This window comes from Vipera ursinii (assembly GCF_947247035.1).
Source record: "Vipera ursinii genome assembly, chromosome: W".
Classification (NCBI taxonomy): Eukaryota; Metazoa; Chordata; class Lepidosauria; order Squamata; family Viperidae; genus Vipera; species Vipera ursinii.
In genome coordinates this window covers 20,804,360-20,822,915 of record NC_139522.1, presented here as the reverse complement: position 1 = coordinate 20,822,915, position 18,556 = coordinate 20,804,360, and the positions used below count along the sequence as shown (strand labels likewise).

Here is an 18,556-nt window from a genome sequence, read left to right as displayed (position 1 = left end):
CTAACTGAACTCACATACTTGGTCAAACCGAAAATGAGCAAATGATGTTAACTATTTTCCTTCCTTTGGTACAAATGCTCAAACCCAGTTCTGTTGCATATTTCTTCAAATTCCCAGGGCCATTTGGCTGAGGGAAACAGACTTTTGCCTAAACTTCACCAGCAAAAGTAACAGTACTCTGGACCGTCAGTGGGGTTAAGAAGCAGTTCTGAAAGAAGAAAAATCACGCAAATTGTGCTCATTTCTCAGCACAAAGTGAGTTAGGGAGTAAAAATTTGTCCATGAAAGATGGCAAAAATCCCTCCTTGAACTGAGCTGGGCTGCAGCATGGGCAGGTTGTGGGCACCTGAACCGGGATGAGTTCACCATTTCGCCATTGGTGCATCTTTCATTTCTTTCGGCTGCAGCTTCCATCAAATCCTGACAGCAAAATCATAGGCTGGCGGCAGGGGGGGGGTTAGGAGAATTAAAGAGTTCCGGATGATGGTGGTCAACTATAGAAATTGTGGGACTCCTGTCACCCACCTTCTGTACTGGTGGGTCCTTGGTGCTCTCTGAACTTATTTTCTTGCAGACGTTTCATTACCCAAACTAGGTAAAATCATCAGTGACTTGCAGAAGTACCTTGCCTTTATTTTCTTGCAAACGTTTCATTACCTGCTTTTCCCCTAGTTTTCTTGCAGACGTTTCATTATTCAAACTAGGTAACATCATCAGTGACTAGCTCTGATGAGGTTACTTAGTTTGGATAATGAAACGTCTGCAACAAAACCACCAAGCTCAGAGAGCACGGAGGACCCCTCATGTCAAACCCTGAGCTACAAATATTCTCCTTTATCGGCACCTTCCGTAATGGATTGCGGAAATGGGAGTTACGGGGAATGGAGTTACGGGGGCTTTTCCAAGGATGACGCGGAGTCCATGTTGGGTCTAAGGGGAGGGACTGAGGAAAACACTGAAAAGCCAAGCTACGGTATCTCCCCGCAGGGATTGCAATGGGCCATTAAGCAGCCCCGGGTAAAAGGAAAGAGAAAAAGGCCCGTCGTTGCATTTAATGTTTCCAAAGCGGAGGAAAACAGGGAGCGGCCTAACGGGTAACTTGCGGTGACTCCAACAGGCGCAGGTACGGAACCCAGGCTCGCGCTGATTGGTGCTTTCCGAATAAGGGGCGGGGATAATCAGGGATAATCGGGGATTTCCTCAAAAACAGCGGAGTTACGCTTATTTTAATGAAAGAGGAAAGAGCGACGGTGTCCGGATACTTTAAGGTAGGCAAAATTGTCTTGGGTATCGGAGCGCTTTCTTGCATCTTTCCCACGACTATCTGTTTTTACAGGAAAAACAAAATAGTGTAAGCGTGCCTTCCCGATACGTTACTTCCGCAATCTCCAGTTCTGGATCTTTTGCGAATCAAAAAAAAAAGCCCCCCTCTTTTTTCTCCGACTCCGTCCGTTTACATTGAAGTCTCCCAAGGAAGCAAGCTACCGTACTTCTATGCCCTTAATCCACCTAACCTTGTATTTATATTTCTCTGTACTTGGTCAATAACCTCCTGTTTTCCTAATCACATATATAGTTTCCAACATTCTGGCTCCTCCTAGTGAACTAAGGAAACAGACAGGTATGTACGCATACTTTCCAGTAAGCATTGACTTCTGGTCGCTATCTGCTCTTACCTCTTTTATCGGATTATCCAGAAAAATCATGCCGTATAGAAGGGATAGTGGTTGTATCGATTTGCACCTATTTTGAAAGAAGAGATGAAAATATTTTCTCTCAAATTCTTCTTATGCTAGTGGGATGCTGTAACTGTTAGCTTATCATTGCACAGAAATAGCTAAGGTGTTTTTTATTTATGTTTTTTATCATTTGGATGATGTTCAATCTCAGTGGCATTAACAGAACAGAAAAAAGATTTCACTGCAGTAATGGATTCTGCTGAGGAAAGCAAAGTTTTGGCAGGGTTTAGCCACAGGATATCTTTGGATGAGGGACGCGGTGGCTCAGTGGGTTAGGGTGCTGAGCTTGTCGATCAGAAGGTCAGCAGTTTGGCGGGTCGAATCCCGAGTGCCGCGTAACAGAGTGAGCGCCTGTTACTCGTCCCAGCTTCTGCCAACCTAGCAGTTCGAAAGCACGTAAAAATGCAAGTAGAAAAATAGGGACCACTACGGTGGGAAGGTAACAGCGTTCCGTGCGCCTTTGGCGTCTAGTCATGCCGGCCACATGACCACGGAGACGTCCTCGGACAAGCGCTGGCTCTTCGGCTTTGAAACGGAGATGAGCACCGGCCCCTAGAGTCGGAAACGACTAGCACGCATGTGCGGGGGAACCTTTACCTTTACCTTTATCTTTGGATGAATTCACAAACTGAATTAAACTACAATATGTTTTTTTTAATTTTGGCTTATCATGATGCATACAGGGTCAGTAAATAACCCATGATTTATAGACATAAACTAAACGCTCGAAGGTTGTTGTCTTATGATTTGACTATTCAATTTTCTCTTCTGGCTTCCTGAATGTAGATCTGACATAATGAACTGCAAACAGGGAAACATGGTTATTCCTGGTTTGTGTTGAGGCCCATTGAACCTCTAATTCACAGAGATGCAAGATAACAATGGCTAAAAATGAAAGAATCAACACCAGAAATTGGCCAGATGAGCCATAAAGACTTTGCTTAGCTGAAACAGTCCCTGTGCTATGTCAGAAAATCATTTTTAGTTGAAATGACTTATACATGATGTGGGAATATATCTATGGAGATTCTCAGTCATCCAAGTCATAATTGTCCCAAAGATGCTTTTTCACAAAGATACTTTTCCATGTTTTTCTTTGAAGACATTTCGCTTCTCATGCAAGAAGCATCTTCACCTCTGTGGGAATATACTATTCTCTTAAAATAAAAAACTATAATATTTTTTGTCTTCCACAGTTGGTGTGCCTTGCTTCTCCTTCATAGAGCATCAATTATGCATCAATGTGGCCTTCTCACATCCTTTAAGGTGCCAGGTAAACTGAGTATCTGATTGCTAGTTAATGTTGAGTAAAATGACAAGTTGCATATGACTTAAAAATAAGGTATGGTGTATTTAAACTTAAGATTTTAATTCTATAGCTTTGCAGATCATTTGTATACTCTGTCCTTGAAGAGTGACTAAAAGCATCAGCTGCTGCAAAATGCAACAGGGTAGACAGCTTTGTGTGCTCCAAGAACTACACAGATTACACCTCTACTCTGTGAACTGCATTGGTTGCCAGTTTGCTTCCTGATCCAATTCAAGATGCTAATTATAACTTTTCAAACCTTATATGGCATGGGACAGGTTATTTGAGGGACCGGCTCTCCCCAATTACATTTAGCAGAAATAGCATGCTGTGCGTCCAGTCAGCCAAGGAACTTTGTTTAGCAGTGAAGAACAAATACTTGGTATGCCTTGGTATGCATATTTTTAATAAGATAAACTGAGACATGAATAATAATAATAATAATAATAATAATAATAATAATAAACCTTTATTGTCAAAGTACAACATGTGTACATTGAGATTAGCTGAGCCTCCCCCCCTGCTCTCTCCCCCCAACACACAGTGACAACAAACCCTCCATCCTACCACACCATGTGAACCAACTACACCACACACAGGCCTCCCAAGTCAATTCTGCATAAGTTCACAGAGATTATATCCCATTTAAAAGCCTAACAGCCCACAGATAAAAGCTATTTTTCAGCCTGTTGGTATGGCTGGCTATACTCCTATATCTCCTACCGGATGGTATGAGAGTAAAGAGATATCGTCCAGGGTGTGAGAATCTTCCTCACTCTTCCAAGGCAACGAGCCCTGGCGATGTCATCCAGTGGTGTCAGGGGACAGCCCACAATGTCTTGTGCTGTGCTCACTACCCTCTGTAATACTTTCCTGTCCGCGGCTGTCAGACCAGCATACCAAACCACAATACCATACGAGAGGACGCTCTCTATAGTAGACCGGTAAAAGAGGGTCATTAGCCGTTGTTCTACCCTGTTCTTCCGCAAGACCCTAAGAAAGTGAAGCCTCTGTTGGGCCTTTCTAGCCACCTGGGTTATATTAACTTTCCAGGTCAGATCTTCACAGAGGTAGACTCCCAGAAATTTAAAGGAGATTTAAAGATCATTTGATTATAATTTATCAGAATGTTCAGACAAAAGGAATTCCTCCTTATCTTACATTCCATTTTATAGTTAACACAACAAAGAAAATGCAAGAGTAGAGTCGATTGGACAAGATAAAAGTAACCTTTGCACAGTAAATTATCTACAAATACCGGTAGTCAGACATGTTACATGTATATCCATTTAAATGAGATCTGATGTCAGAAGGGGTGTAAAATTGTTAACAAAGAAAAGGTTGTTTGAAGTTCAGAAAGAGACAAACCAGACACCAATTAACACTAACAAACTTTTTCTTATCAGGAGATAATCTCCCTTCCATAGTTTGTCTTTTCAGTTTAGGAATGTTAGAAGCTATCAATCAATGCATACAGTCATAGTGATGACCTATAAAGCCCTAAATGGCATGGGCCCGGATTATCTAAGAGAGCACCTGCTGCCAGCGTCAATTTCCTATCGTCCTGTGCGCTCCCACAGGGAGGGCCTCCTCAGGGTACCGCCGGTCAAGGATTGCCGACGGGCGATCCACAGGGGGAGGGTGTTCTCTGTGGATGCGCCTGCCCTATGGAATCAACTGCCAACGGAACTCCGGACTGCCCCCGACCTTCGTTCATTTCGCCGGGACCTAAAAACCTGGCTCTTTGAGCTATCTGGCCTGGACTGAGGGGTTTAATGTTTTTTTTTATTGAAAAGTTTTAAAATACAGTTTTCCTTTAAGAATCCCCCCTCCCCCTCCCTCCTCCCCCCTCCCTACCTCCCCCCTCCCCCCCTCCCCCCCCCCCGACTTCCCAGAGCTAAATACAAGGTATATATATAAAATGCAATCATAAGCAATCATATACTAACAATTATAAACTCTAAAATCCATCACTCTCTAGCTTATATAGGATAAAACAAATAATAATAATATTGAATATATATAAAAAGAAACTAAGATAAGAAAAGAAAAAAAATGAAAGAAGACTTATTCAAATGCTACATAGAACTTCTTAACCCTATACTTGTTCTGGATAAAATCAATCCATTTTCTCCATTCCATAATATAGCGTTCTTGCGAATGATCTTTCAAATAGGCCGAAATCTTCGCCATCTCTGCCAGGTCGGAAACCTTTAAAGTCCACTCCTCTATGGTCGGCAGTTCCTCTTTCTTCCAGTATTGGCCTATCAAAAGTCTTGCCGCCGTAATTAAATTCAACATCAACTTGGTGTCCACAACTGTGGCATCTGTAATTATTCCCAACAAAAAAAATTGCGGACAAAACTTTAACCTCTGTTTAAAAATCTTCTGCATGTTCCACCAGACTTTTATCCAAAAAGCCTTAACCTTTTTACAAGTCCACCATATGTGAAAATATGTTGCGTCTTCATCACCGCACCTCCAACATTTAGGCTGATAATTCGGACACATACTTGCAAGCTTTTTAGGATCTAAATGCCATCTATAAAACATTTTGTAAAAATTCTCTCTTAAATTTTGAGCTTGTGTAAATTTTACGTTCCTCACCCAAATCTTTTCCCACGTGTCCATTGTGATGACTTCCTGGATATTTTGGGCCCATTTTATCATACCATCCTTAACAAGCTCTGTTTCTGAATCAATCTCTATCAATGCAAGATATATCCGTTTGATATGTGCTGGTCCCTGATTCCTAATTTGCTTTATCAAATTTTCATCAGTCATTGTAAGTCCATTTTTCTGGTCTTCTTTCCACCTGGCCCATAACTGAATATATTGAAACCAATTTTGAACAACCTTCTCTTCTCGCAAGAGGCTATATGATTTCAAACACCAAACGTTTCTTTCCAAACTGAGAATCTCCTTATACGTAGTCCGATCATGTTTGAAGCCAGCATGTATATTTTCTATTGCGTGTTTTGGAATTGCCCACAATGGTATCTTGCAACTTAACTTATGTCTGTACTTCTTCCAAACTCTCAGCAATGCCTGTCTTAAAATATGCACCCTAAACACCTTGTCTACCTTCTTATCATACAACAAATATGCATGCCAGCCAAACAACAAATCGTGGCCCTCAAGATTTAATAACCTCCCTTGCGTCAAATTAATCCAGTCACTTATTCCTACTAATGCAGCAGCTTCATAATATAATTTAAAATTAGGCAATTTAAGGCCACCTCTCTCACGAGTATCCTGCATAATCTTAAGTTTAACTCGTGGTTTTTTCCCTGCCCACACAAATTTATTGATACCTCGCTGCCATTCCTCCAGATTAGAATCTTTCTTAAGAATCGGTATCATTTGAAATAAAAATAAAAATTTAGGCAGGACATTCATTTTTACTGCTGCAATCCGTCCCAACAAAGACAATTGCAATTTTTTCCAACTCTCCAATTCTTTTTGAATTTTCCCCCATAATTTTTCATAATTATTTTTATATAGCTTTGTATTAGAGGGCGACAAAATCACCCCCAAATATTTAACCCTTTTAACAATCTCAAATCCAGTTAATCCTTCTAAAAAGGCCTTTTGCGGTGTTGTCATATTTTTGGCCAAAATTTTTGTTTTTTGTACATTAACCTTAAATCCAGAAACCTTCCCATATTGTGTTATTATCTCCATCAGGTCCACAACAGAGTTCTCTGGCTGGGTCACTGTAACAACCAGATCGTCTGCGAATGCTCTCAATCTGTAGTCCTGATCTCCAATTTGAATCCCCTTAATTTTTTCCGAATTCCGAATTTTAACCAATAGTATCTCTAATGTTAACACAAATAACAAGGGCGATAACGGACACCCTTGCCTTGTGCCCTTCTCAATATTACATGCTTCTGTCAAGCTATTATTAACTATAATTCGGGCAGTTTGTTTTTGATATAATGCCCTAATCGGTTGTAAAAAATTTTCCCCAAAATCCATTTTATCTAAAACTTTCAACAAAAATTTCCAGTTCAATTGATCAAAAGCTTTTTCAGCATCTAAAAAAATTAGCACCGCAGCAATCTGGTTGTTCCTTTCCAAAAACTCTAACACATCAACTATATGCCTCACATTATTTTTCATTTGCCTACCACTAATAAACCCTGTTTGATCCCCATGAATCACCTGTTGCAGAACCCTCATCAATCTATTAGCCAAAACCTTAGCAAATATTTGTAATCTGTGTTTAAAAGCGATATCGGTCTATAATTTTTAACTTGAGTAGCATCTTGGTCTTTCTTCGGAATCAAAGAGATAAAAGCTGTTCTCCAAGACGGTGGCACCTTTCCCCCCCTCTGGATTGTCTGGAACAGTTCCTTTAACGGTTTTATCATTTCTAATTGTAAATTTTTATAATAGGCCGCAGTCAAGCCATCCGTACCTGGTGCTTTATCCACCTTCAATTCTTTAATTGCTGTAAAAATTTCTTCTTCTGTGATCAATTGATTAATCCCTTCTTTTTGTACTTGCGTAAGAACCGGGATGCTAGCATTTTCCAAATATATATCAATATCTTTTTCATTAATTTTCTCTTTAGCGTATAATTTAGAATAAAAATCCACAAAAGCGTCCTTGATAAGGTCCTGTTGAAACACAACCCTTCCTTTATGCTCAATCTTGTCTATATTAGAAGCCCTTTGTTTTTTCCTCAATCTATAAGCTAACCATCTACCTGGTTTGTTAGCGTTACAAAAAGTATTATGCCTGGCAAACCGCATATTGGTTGCCACTTGGTCAGCCATTAATTTATCAAATTGTCCTCTTAACAACTTAATAGCCTCCTTAGTCTTCACATCCTCTGAGTTCAAAATCAAAGCCTTTTCTTTTTCCTTTATTTCATTCTCCAGTTCTTTCCTCCTAGCTTCCACAGCACGTCTATGTTTGTTGTTCATATATATCAACACCCCTCTCATGTATGCCTTGCTAGCATCCCACACCATATCCATAGAAGTACCTTTGTTCATATTAGTTTCAAAAAAATCCTTCATCCGCTGTTTGCATTCTTCCACATTTCTCTGATTTCTAAACAAATTCTCATTTACGCGCCACGAGCGCCTGTCTCTTTTCTCCTTATCAATCTCTAACCACACTGGACTATGATCAGAGATAGTTCTTGCACAAATCTTCACCTTTTTAGTCCTCAAAAAAAAGTCATTAGTCACCAAAATAAAATCAATCCTCGAAAAAGATTGATGTCTATCAGAATAAAAAGTATAATCCTTTTCCTGCAAGTGTCTCTCGCGCCAGATATCTCGCAGTTCCAAGTCATCCTTCATTTCAAAAAAAGATTTAGGCAGTCTAGCATGACTTGGAATGCGCTTAAAAGCTCCAGCCTTATCCATCTGTACATCCATAACACCATTCCAGTCCCCCATAAAAATAAAAGATTTATAATCCAACTGGGTAAGCTTTGTATGAAGTAAACTAAAAAAGTCAGCCTGTTGTTGTTGTTGATTAGGGGCATACAGTCCAACTAGAAGCGTCTTTTTGCCTTCTATCAACAAGTCTATCAGTACGTATCTTCCATGCTTATCTGCTTCAATTAAATCCGCTGTTATGGCACTTTTAATATAAACAACCACTCCATTTTTCTTATTCATTGCAGAGGCAACAAAGTGCGTACCCAGTCTTGAGTTCAATAAAAACTTTTGGTCCATAGCCCTAATATGCGTTTCTTGCAAACATATAACATCTATCTTAAATTGTTTTAAATATTGAAAAACCTTCTTTCTCTTCTGTGGTGAATTTAGTCCATTAACGTTCCAAGTCAAAAATTTAGTTGCCATGCATATCCTCCCAAAGCTCTTGAAGCACTGCTTTGATAGGACTATCTTCTTTAGGCCGTGCTCCTCCCACTGCTTGGCTATGAGTACGTTGTGAAGATTCTGAAGACTTTTGCTGGTCTTGTTCTTTTATTTTCTTTGCTCTTTTTAAAGCAGCACGCGTTACCCTTTGCTCTCTAGGATCATCCAAAGAGGTTATAGCTTGATCTCCTCCAGCACCATTTTCCTCTGTTTCATCCTCTTGATGTTCTTCTTCTCCTTCTCCAGATCCCTTTGCAGCTTCCAGAAGTGTTAATGGGGTTGCTTTTAAAACAGTATTGTAGAAATCACGCGCTTGCTTCACAGTAATCAACCGGTACCTTTTGCCTTCATACATCACCATCAGCCCGTCTGGAATCTCCCATCTGAACCTTACGTCTCGTTGCTTGAGCTCTTGCACAAGAAATGTAAAGTCCTTCCTTCTCCTCAAAATCTTTGGAGGGATCTCTTTTAAAACCAAGACTTCTTGATCAGCAATCACAACTTTAGCATCGTAGGCAGCTTGTATAACTTCATCTCTGATTTCTCTTTTTGTGAAGTAAACCACCACATCTCTAGGCAACTTTCTCTGTCTGGCAATCCATGAGTTTACACGGAACACTTTATCCATAGCTGCTCTTATTTCAGATGCTGGCTGATTCAATACCACTTCAAAAGCCTCAGAAACCAGCTGCTTTAAATCTTCCTTAATGTTCTCTTTTAAACCTCTAATTCTAACAGCAAACTGCATCTGGTAATATTGGGCAAGGCTTAACTCCCTTTCCATTTTGTCTCTTAAATTTTCATTCTCCCGTACTTTAACTTCTAATATTTCATTCTTTTGAGTCAAATCATCCAGTTTTTCATCTAAATCTTCCACACATTCCGCCACTTTATGCACTGAAGACAAAATGTCTACCTTCATCACGCTGAGCTTCTGTTCCATCCTCTCTTCCATTCTCTCCTCCAGTTTCTCCAATTTCTCCTCCATCTGTGCAAATTTATCAGCCATTGATTGATTAATTGACTCCAAAAGTACCTGGGCATGTTTATCCAAAGCATCTCGTAAGTCCTTCGGTGTCAGTACATCAGGAGGGTGCAACGCCTGTAATGATGATTGTTGCACCGGAGAAGATCCACCACTCTGAAGAGTTTTAGGGGGAGGTTTAGCCGCCATCTTTTACTTTTCAATTGTGACACACTTTCACTTAAAGTTTAAAAAGTCCATCAAGCTCGAGAGTATAATAAAATAATCCTCTTCACCTTTTCCTCTTGTACCGCTCTGCCTGCTCCTTTAATCCATAGTCCTTTCTTCAGGCAGGGGTGGTCGCAGACGCCTGGCTCTGCTCCAAGAAGTCCGGAGCAGAGACGCCAGCCAGCTGGGAGCAACCCAGGCTTCGGGGGAGTTCAATCCTTCAGCCGCCCAAGCTCCAAGCTCAGGCGGCCCCGGAGAACTCTACCCCTACCTGGGGCCTCACCCCCTCCTCTTCTCCCGAGGAGGGGGCTTCAAATTCGCCCGAACAGCTGATCGGCGCTGTTTCGGGCGAAAAAACAACAGCTGAGCCGCGGGCAGCCCGGGAAGGCTGTCTCCGTCGCCGCGGAGCCACTGGAAGTCCGGGTTTAATGTTTTTAAATTGTGATTTAATTTTTGTGGCTAGACTTAATTTAATTTATTTTAATTTATTTTAATTTTATATTGGATTGTTTTTAAATTTTGCCTTGTAAACCGCCCTGAGTCCTTTGGGAATAGGGCGGTATATAAACCAAATAAATAAATAAATAAATAGGACAAAACCTTTTCCTACATTCCAGCCTGTAATGAGCATTAACACCATTTTAAAGGAGAGGAAAAGAATACAAAGTAACTTATGTTAGTTAACAAATTGCAAAGTCCAGGTCACACACTCCTCAGCAGGGTCCAGGAAAAGAGCCTTTCTATTGTGGCACCCACCCTTTGGAACAGCATTCCCCCTAAGATGATTCTAGTCCCATCCTACAGGCCTTCCAAAAGACCCTCAAAACCTGGATATACATCAAGCTTGTGAATCCCATGCAAGTGTAGAACCTCTTAAATGGCTGCACTGTATATAAGTTTAGAAGGTGTTCCCCCTGCCTTGTTATTGTAGTTTTTGCAGGTTTTAATTGGTTTTGATTATTGAATGTTCTGATTGTTCATTTTTTTGATTACGTATGCTGCCCAGTGTGAGATGGGTGGCCATATACATTAATAATCATCTGGGGATTACAGATTTTGGGGTAGGAGCATAACACCTACAAAAGACATTTTGTCAGCATTTTCGATAGTTAACTTTCAGCACAGGGCTTTCTGCTCTGGGCCAGGCCAGATACTGAGTTAATTATCCTCTTTTTGTTATTTCCACACGCCAGTGCCTTTGAAAAGCATTTCTGTGGATGTCATTATATGAGGTTTCGTGGCTGATGTAGTATCTGAACTCCAGTACCAGAATGAGGAAGAGAATCCAGTGGAGGTCACCTTTGTCTTCCCTCTGGATGATGAAGCTGCAGTTTATGCCTTTGAGGGTCTGATCGGTGGGACACGGATTGAGGCCGAGATCCGAGAGAAGAAGCAGGTGCAGAAGACTAAACATTTCAGAATACAGGGGTATAGTTTTGGGAAGGCATAAGAGGCTATATCACTGCACCCAGATTGTGTCAAGAAATCTACACATCACAGTCTGCTATGCTAAACAGACTTAAATACATTTCCTTCGGGTTTGATGTATTTTCTTGATGACATTTGTTCCTCTACCATAGTGAAAAGTTAAGTGGTGGTAGGAACAGTGCAACTGCCCAAACATGTGAAAGTGTTTTTCATTTGAAAGGAATACTATCTGGAAAGGTTGCTGATGAGTAAGTGCGTGCAGTCTTCTTGAGAACATTATGAAAGTGAATTGCCACTGCTGGCTGGGATTTTTTTAAAACCCAAAGTCCCAGAGGCTCTTTATTTGTGACCACTCTAATCAGTGATCTTGTCCTCTTTCTCCCTCTTCAACACAGGCAAAGCAAGAATACGACGATGCCTTAAGCGAAGGCCGCCAGGCTTTTCTGCTCGAGAGAGAAGAAAATACCAGTGACATCTTCACATGCAAACTGGGCAATCTTCCTCCTGGTGCGAAGGCCACACTGAAACTGCGCTACGTTCAAGCTCTAGCTGTGGAACCAGATGAGGCCGTCCGTTTTGTCCTGCCAGCTGTCCTGAACCCCCGCTATGTTCCTGAAGGTAACCAACTATATTCCTAAATTCAGCATGGAGGCCCCCAAAGCAAGGACTCCAATAGGCACCTTCCCTGCCTTCCTTGCTCAATGGTGTCACGCACTGGGACAGTTAACTCAGTTTCATCCTAAAAACCAATAGTTGTGGCTCTATTCATACAAGACATGAAGGCATAATGTACGATACTTGCATAGGAGTCGATGTATTCTGTACAATCTTTGGGGATGTGCAGTTAAGCAGTGTTTCAGTCACATTGTGCAAACACAGCTATAGTTTGCCGTTAGAACAATAAACTCTTGAAGTAAGAACCTTGAGAAGGAGGCATGCTGTCATTGATCCTTTCCATTTAACTTTACCATTTTCTTTATTTTTATTCATGGATAGAGCTCAAAATGGTGTGTAGTTGCTAGACCAGACTTTTGCAAGATGGTGCCCGCCAAATGAGTATAAGAAGGTGCAAAGAATTCAGAGACCTTCCGTTATCGCATCCCATTATTTTCCTTTCCAAATTAAAAAGAAATACTGATATAAAGTGCTTTTCTTCCCTTCCTCTTCTCACACCATCTTCATGAAGAAGGCTGGGTTTGACTAGGACAAATTCTCCAATTTGAGCAGGATTCCTTGTGACTTCATGGACACTTCCTTTTCTTGGCAGGAGTGATTTCCCATTGGTTTCTTCCATGGTAGCCAAGTAGTAAGCATATCCCTCCCTGCTTAGCTTTGAAGTCCAAGTAAAGCATCTACTGGGATCCAAAATCAGAGTGAGAATTGTGGCCATACAGGGCTCTGAACCTGTCTTGGTCCAGCTCAATAATCCCAGCACCCCAGTGCCACTTTCTTGTTTCAGGTGGTGTCCTGCTGCCCCCAGATTCAGGCAGCTATCCCCAGGAATCCCTTATCTCTTATCAGGCTCAGAAGGGGGCACCGTTACCCAGCAGATACCAAGAGTGTCTAGAGAAGCTCTGCCCTACACCTTCAGCCTCAACACCAAGGTGGAGTCCCCCTATGGCATCATTCGGGTGGATTCAAAATGCAGTCTTATACAAAATATGTTGGAGGATTGCACTGCTGCCCAGGTAAGGCTGCTTAGGACCTAAAGATTTGGATGGGGAGAAACTTTGGGTAAAAAAGTATTTTTCCAGCACCTGCACACTTCATACACCTCATCAGTACAGGTGGCCCTCAACGTACGACCACAATTAAGCCCCAAATTTATGTTGCTAAATGAGAAGTATGCTGAGTTTTGTCCCTTTTTATGACTTTTCTTGCCACATTTGTTGAGTGAATCACTGCAGTTGTTCAATTAGTAACACAGTTGTTAAGTGACTCTGGTTTCCCCATTGACTTTGCTTGTCAGAAGGTTGCAAAAGGTAATCACATGACCCCAGGACACTGCAACCCATCATAAACGTGAATTGTCAAGCATCCAAATGTAAGTCACGTGATCCTTGAGATGCTGCAACGATCATAAGTGTGAAAAATGGCCATGTCACTTTTTTCAGTGCCGTTGTAACTTCCAACCGTCACTAAGCGAACTATGGTAAGTTGAGGACTACCTGTAACCTGTATGAACCTAACAGCCAAATGAAATACAGGATTGTTCACACCATTTGAACTGACTTTTAGAAGAAAAAAACGGAAATGGGATGTGGGATTAAGACTGATGCTGAAAAGCAATGGTGCTGCTGCCCCAATAGAGGGCTCTAAATGCTTAGGAGCTGCCAGATGCAGTTCCTTTTAGAACTGCTGAAAAAAATGGTCTGCTGAAAAGTAGAGCTACAGATAATCCTCAACTTAATAACTCTTCATTTAATGATGGTTTATAGTTACGGTAGCTTAGAAAAGATGCTTTACAGCCATAAAGCATCTCTGGCCATTGCAAAACCCCAGCAGTCATGTGATCACTGTCTAAGTGCATGACAACCTATTCACAGTTACAACCAGTTGCCAAGCACCTTCTAATCATGTACAGTAAGTGTCATTTGCAATCTTCTCTACTAGCTTTCCCAGATGCTGTTGCATCTGCCCTCTGGTTTATAAGTGCTGACTGAAAAAGCTACATTCTTGCACCCAATCAAAGGATTTCCCTTTCATGTATCAAGGGGATCTGAACTCCTTTGGCAAATAGTTCTTTCAGCCAGCCCCCAGAGACGAGAGGGCATCAAAATCTAAGCAGAGAGGCTACATGGTAAGGCAAGAAGTGTGGGTGCCTGATGGATGGGAGAGGCCCAGCACAAGCCTTGCACAAACGTCTCTCTTCAGGGGCTGAAAATCCTGCTTGGAGTTTGGCAGGAAAGACATTCAGCTCCTGAGCCAAGAAGCAGCTTGATAAGGAAAGGAGTGAAGAGTGCCATGGGCAGGACCAGCGCATGCTGCACACAAGTGTCTCTCTGCTGGGACTGTAGTCAATGAGCAAAGCAGTCATATGGGGGTCTTGCTCAATGACTGAGATTATGACCTAATTGTGGTCATAAGTCAAGGGCTACTCGTACGTGGTTTCCCAAATAATTATTTGTACATAAATAATACATATTATTTATTTAGAAATAATGAGTAAATCCCTAACTCACTTGCTTTGATGAAGTTATTTATGGCTCCAAGGGCTGACTATACATGGCCAGAAGATTCCCAGGTGCCTGTTCCCCAATCAGGTAGTCTTTGGATATGTTGTGCTACCATTCCCATCATTCCCAGAAAGCAAAGTTTATGCAAATGGGAGAACACCGGGTTTTATAAATGGTCTTTCTCGCAAAGAGTAGATGAGCTTGCAAGGATGAACAGGTCCTCTGAAAGTCCTCTTAGAGTGGGCCAAATGGCTAGGGATCTGGGTGATCTGCTCCTATCAGTGCTCCTATCAGAATTAAAAGGGATCCTCTGTTAATGGAAGACTTAAGGCAAGGCAGCATTTGTGGCATCTTAGCAACTTAGCATAGCACTTACTTTGAGAATTCATAGCCTGGGCTCCACAACAGGGTTAGAACTGCAACCTGCAAGCACTTTGGTTTTGCTTATCTTCCCAAAGGTCTCCTTGGCTAAAGGGCACCAATTTGACCGTGATGTGGAACTGCTGATATATTACAAAGATGTTCACAAGACCAGTGCCATTTTGGAGGCTGGGAAATCTGGAGCTGCCCCAGGTGAGCAAAGCTGAAGACAAAGGAGGGAATTTATGCCTCTTCACTACAGTACTCAGCAATCCCTCTTAGCCTGCCTATCACTAAAGGATGCTAAGAGATGCAACTCGGCAACATATGGAGGAACACGGGTTCTTCATCTTTGGCATAAGCTATCATGTGGCCGAAGTGGAAGTCCTAAGAATTGGAGGAGTCCTGCCTTGAGTGAAATGCCTACTGACTGCTTTTCTTCCTGCAATATATAGGTTCACTGATGGGGGACCCAGCCCTCCTGCTAAGCCTGTACCCCAAGATTCTAGCTGCTAAAGCAGGTCAGCATGTTCCTGGAGAGTTTATCTTCCTACTGGATCGCTCTGGCAGCATGGGTACCAGTTTTGGCTCACTGTCACGCATCGAGAGTGCTAAGGTACTTTAAAGGTAGACAAGTGGATGAATCAGTTGGATTGTTGAAGATGGAGAATGAAAAGTGGACTATGACAGCGGTTCCCAACCTGCTGTCCACGGACCCCTGGGGGGCTGCTATGTCATCACAGGGGGTCCGTGAAGGCTTGAAGAAATGTCATGGTTTAAATCTTAAGTCTGGGGGGTCCCTTTGGCCATGGTTTATGGCCACAAAAGCTATTTAAAGGGGGTCTGTGGTGAAGAAAAGGTTGAGAACTAATGGTCTACAATATTTATAGGCTACATCTATTGCCTGTGTAGAATTTCCTCAGATCTTTCAAGGTGCTTATGCTACTGTACATGGTCCTTTCCCTTTGACCTGTCAGACCCCTCTGACTTAAAACAACTCTGTAAAGTACACTGGATTTAGTGTCTAGGGAAGGTCACAAAGTGAGAGCTGTGATGATAATTGGAGCCCAAATCCCTATAACCTACATCCAAACACAACAATTGACTTTGCAAAGGACTACAGAAAAGTGGAGGTGATAAATATGGAAACTGTCATTTTGAGTCTGAAAGGATGTGCTGGGATATCTAAAGTGACTCCAGATGTTTCTCTCGCTCCCCCATTCCATTTCAGGAGACCTTGATTTTCTTGTTAAAGAGTCTCCCTCTGGGATGTTATTTCAACATCTATGGCTTTGGCTCTACTTATGACTCATTTTACCCGTGAGTATTAAAAGATGCCTTTTGTCCATCTTTTTATTTCTTGGTTTCTTCAGCTTCTACTTGTTACATAAAGAATATTTTGAAAGAATTAAATGGATAATTTGGTTTTAAAAGAAATACAGGGTTAAATAGGAGAAACTCCAAAGTCCTTAAATTAGGAGTAGAAGAAAAAAAATTACACAATGTCTTGCATGTGCCACTTCCTTGAAATCCCTTTTCTTAACTTGAAAATCATATGAAAGCTTTATCATAGACCAGAGGCATATGGAATTTTCGGATTGTAGGGCCCCACTTCACTTTTGAGAGTCTGCAATCCAAAGAGAAATAATGCAAACACAAAAACTAAATTTTACTGACATAAAGAAACATTAAAAAATGTTTCTGAAAACTCACCTATTTGAACAAGCCGGCCTGGTCTGATGGGTTTGGGGTATTTTAATTGTAATTTTTAATTAACTTTTATTGCAATTGGGCTTTTTTATTTAATTCTTATCTTAACTTTTGTACATTGTCTTTTTATTGTATTTTATTGCCCTGTACACCGCCCTGAATCCTTCGGGAGAAGGGCGGTATAGAAATTAAATAAATAAATAAATAAATTAAGTAAGTAAGTAAGCATAGTTTAATTTCTCCCAGTGTTTCTAGTAATTTCCTCATTTATCATGAATTATAATGAAAATTATAATTGGGTGAAAGTTCATGACCTTGAGATCTCCTATTGGGTCCTGAGGAGGTGTTCCCTTGTCGTCTTTGGCCTTCTTGATAGCCATATAGAGCCCTTGGGTTCTCTATGCTTCTTAGCATTTTAAGGATGATAAATTACAAAGAATGGCTTTGGTCTGTGTGGTTGTACTTTAAGGCTATGAAAAGTGAGATGATGAAGAGTAGCTTCTTGTGGATATGAGGAATATATAAAAGATTGTTTGGGAGAACTTGGTTGAGCTTAGTAACAGCTTTCACCCTCTGGCGCCTTCCACAGGCAGAGTGTTAAGTATACCCAGCAGACCATGGATACATCTGTCCAACGTGTGAAGGAGCTGCGTTGTGACTTGGGAGGCACAGAGATTGTAAAACCCTTGAACGCCATTTACAGCCAGCCATGCCTTGAAGAACATCCTCGACAGGTATTCAATTCTAATAAGATCTTTCTTTTTACATAGAATCAAGATTTATGCACGAGCTTTATCAGATAAAGCAAATTAGAAATCAGGGTCCAGCACATATCAAACGGATATATCTTGCACCGATAGAAATTGACTCAGAAACAGAACTTGTTAAAGATTGTATGATAAAATGGGCCCAAAACATTCAAGAAGTTATTACAATGGACACGTGGGAAAAGATTTGGGTGAGGAATGTAAAATTTACATGGCATTTAGATCCTAAAAAGCTGGCAAGTATGTATCCGAATTATCAGCCCAAATGTTGGAGGTGCGGTGATGAAGATGCAACATATTTTCATATATGGTGGACTTGTAAAAAGGTTAAGGCTTTTTGGATAAAAATTTGGTGGAACATGCAGAAGATCTTTAAGCAAAAGATAAAGTTTTGTCCGCAATTCTTTTTGTTGGGTATAATTACAGAAGCTACTGTTGTGGACACTAAGTTGATGTTGAATTTAATTACGGCAGCAAGACTCTTAATAGGTCAATATTGGAAGAAGGAGGAACTGCCAACTATAGAAGAATGGACTTTAAAGGTTTCTGACCTGGCAGAGATGGCAAAGATTTCGGCTTATTTGAAAGATCACTCGCAAGAACGTTACATTATGGAGTGGAGAAAATGGATTGAGTATATCCAGAACAAATATGGGACTAAAAAGTTTTATGTAGCATTTGAATAAGTCTTCCTTTCTTTTCTTTTTTTCTTTTTTTATATATTTAATAGTAATAGTGTTTGTAGTAATCCTATATGAGCTAGAGAGTGATAGATTATGGTTGTTAGCATTTGGATGTTCATGATTGGTTTTTTTTGTTTTTATACCCTGTACTTAGCTCTGGGAAGTGGGGGGGGGAAAGGGGGGAGGGGTAGGGAGGGATGGGTATGGGAGGGGGAGGGGGGATTGTTAAAGATAAAATGTATGTTAAAACTTTTCAATAAAAAGATTTATGCACGAGCACAAAAAGATTTATAGAAAAGCATAATGTCCATAACTACCAAATAAGGACTCTTAGAAGGAAGTTTTA

General features: G+C 41.0%; 1 protein-coding gene across 1 annotated transcript in view; it reads left to right on the top strand.

Annotated features, from left to right (window-relative positions):
* Window positions 1–852: 852 nt before the first annotated feature.
* Window positions 853–18,556, top strand: part of LOC310648228 (von Willebrand factor A domain-containing protein 5A-like) — a gene marked incomplete at its 5' end in the record, with an annotated part of 29,816 nt that continues 12,112 nt past the window's right edge. Inside the window, 9 exons of the mRNA XM_083375973.1 lie at window positions 853–973; window positions 11,337–11,482; window positions 11,910–12,132; window positions 12,782–12,797; window positions 12,845–13,202; window positions 15,149–15,263; window positions 15,506–15,666; window positions 16,282–16,370; window positions 17,350–17,494. Coding sequence (XP_083232099.1) covers window positions 853–973; window positions 11,337–11,482; window positions 11,910–12,132; window positions 12,782–12,797; window positions 12,845–13,202; window positions 15,149–15,263; window positions 15,506–15,666; window positions 16,282–16,370; window positions 17,350–17,494 — 1,374 coding nt within the window. The remainder of the gene's footprint in view (window positions 974–11,336; window positions 11,483–11,909; window positions 12,133–12,781; window positions 12,798–12,844; window positions 13,203–15,148; window positions 15,264–15,505; window positions 15,667–16,281; window positions 16,371–17,349; window positions 17,495–18,556) is intronic.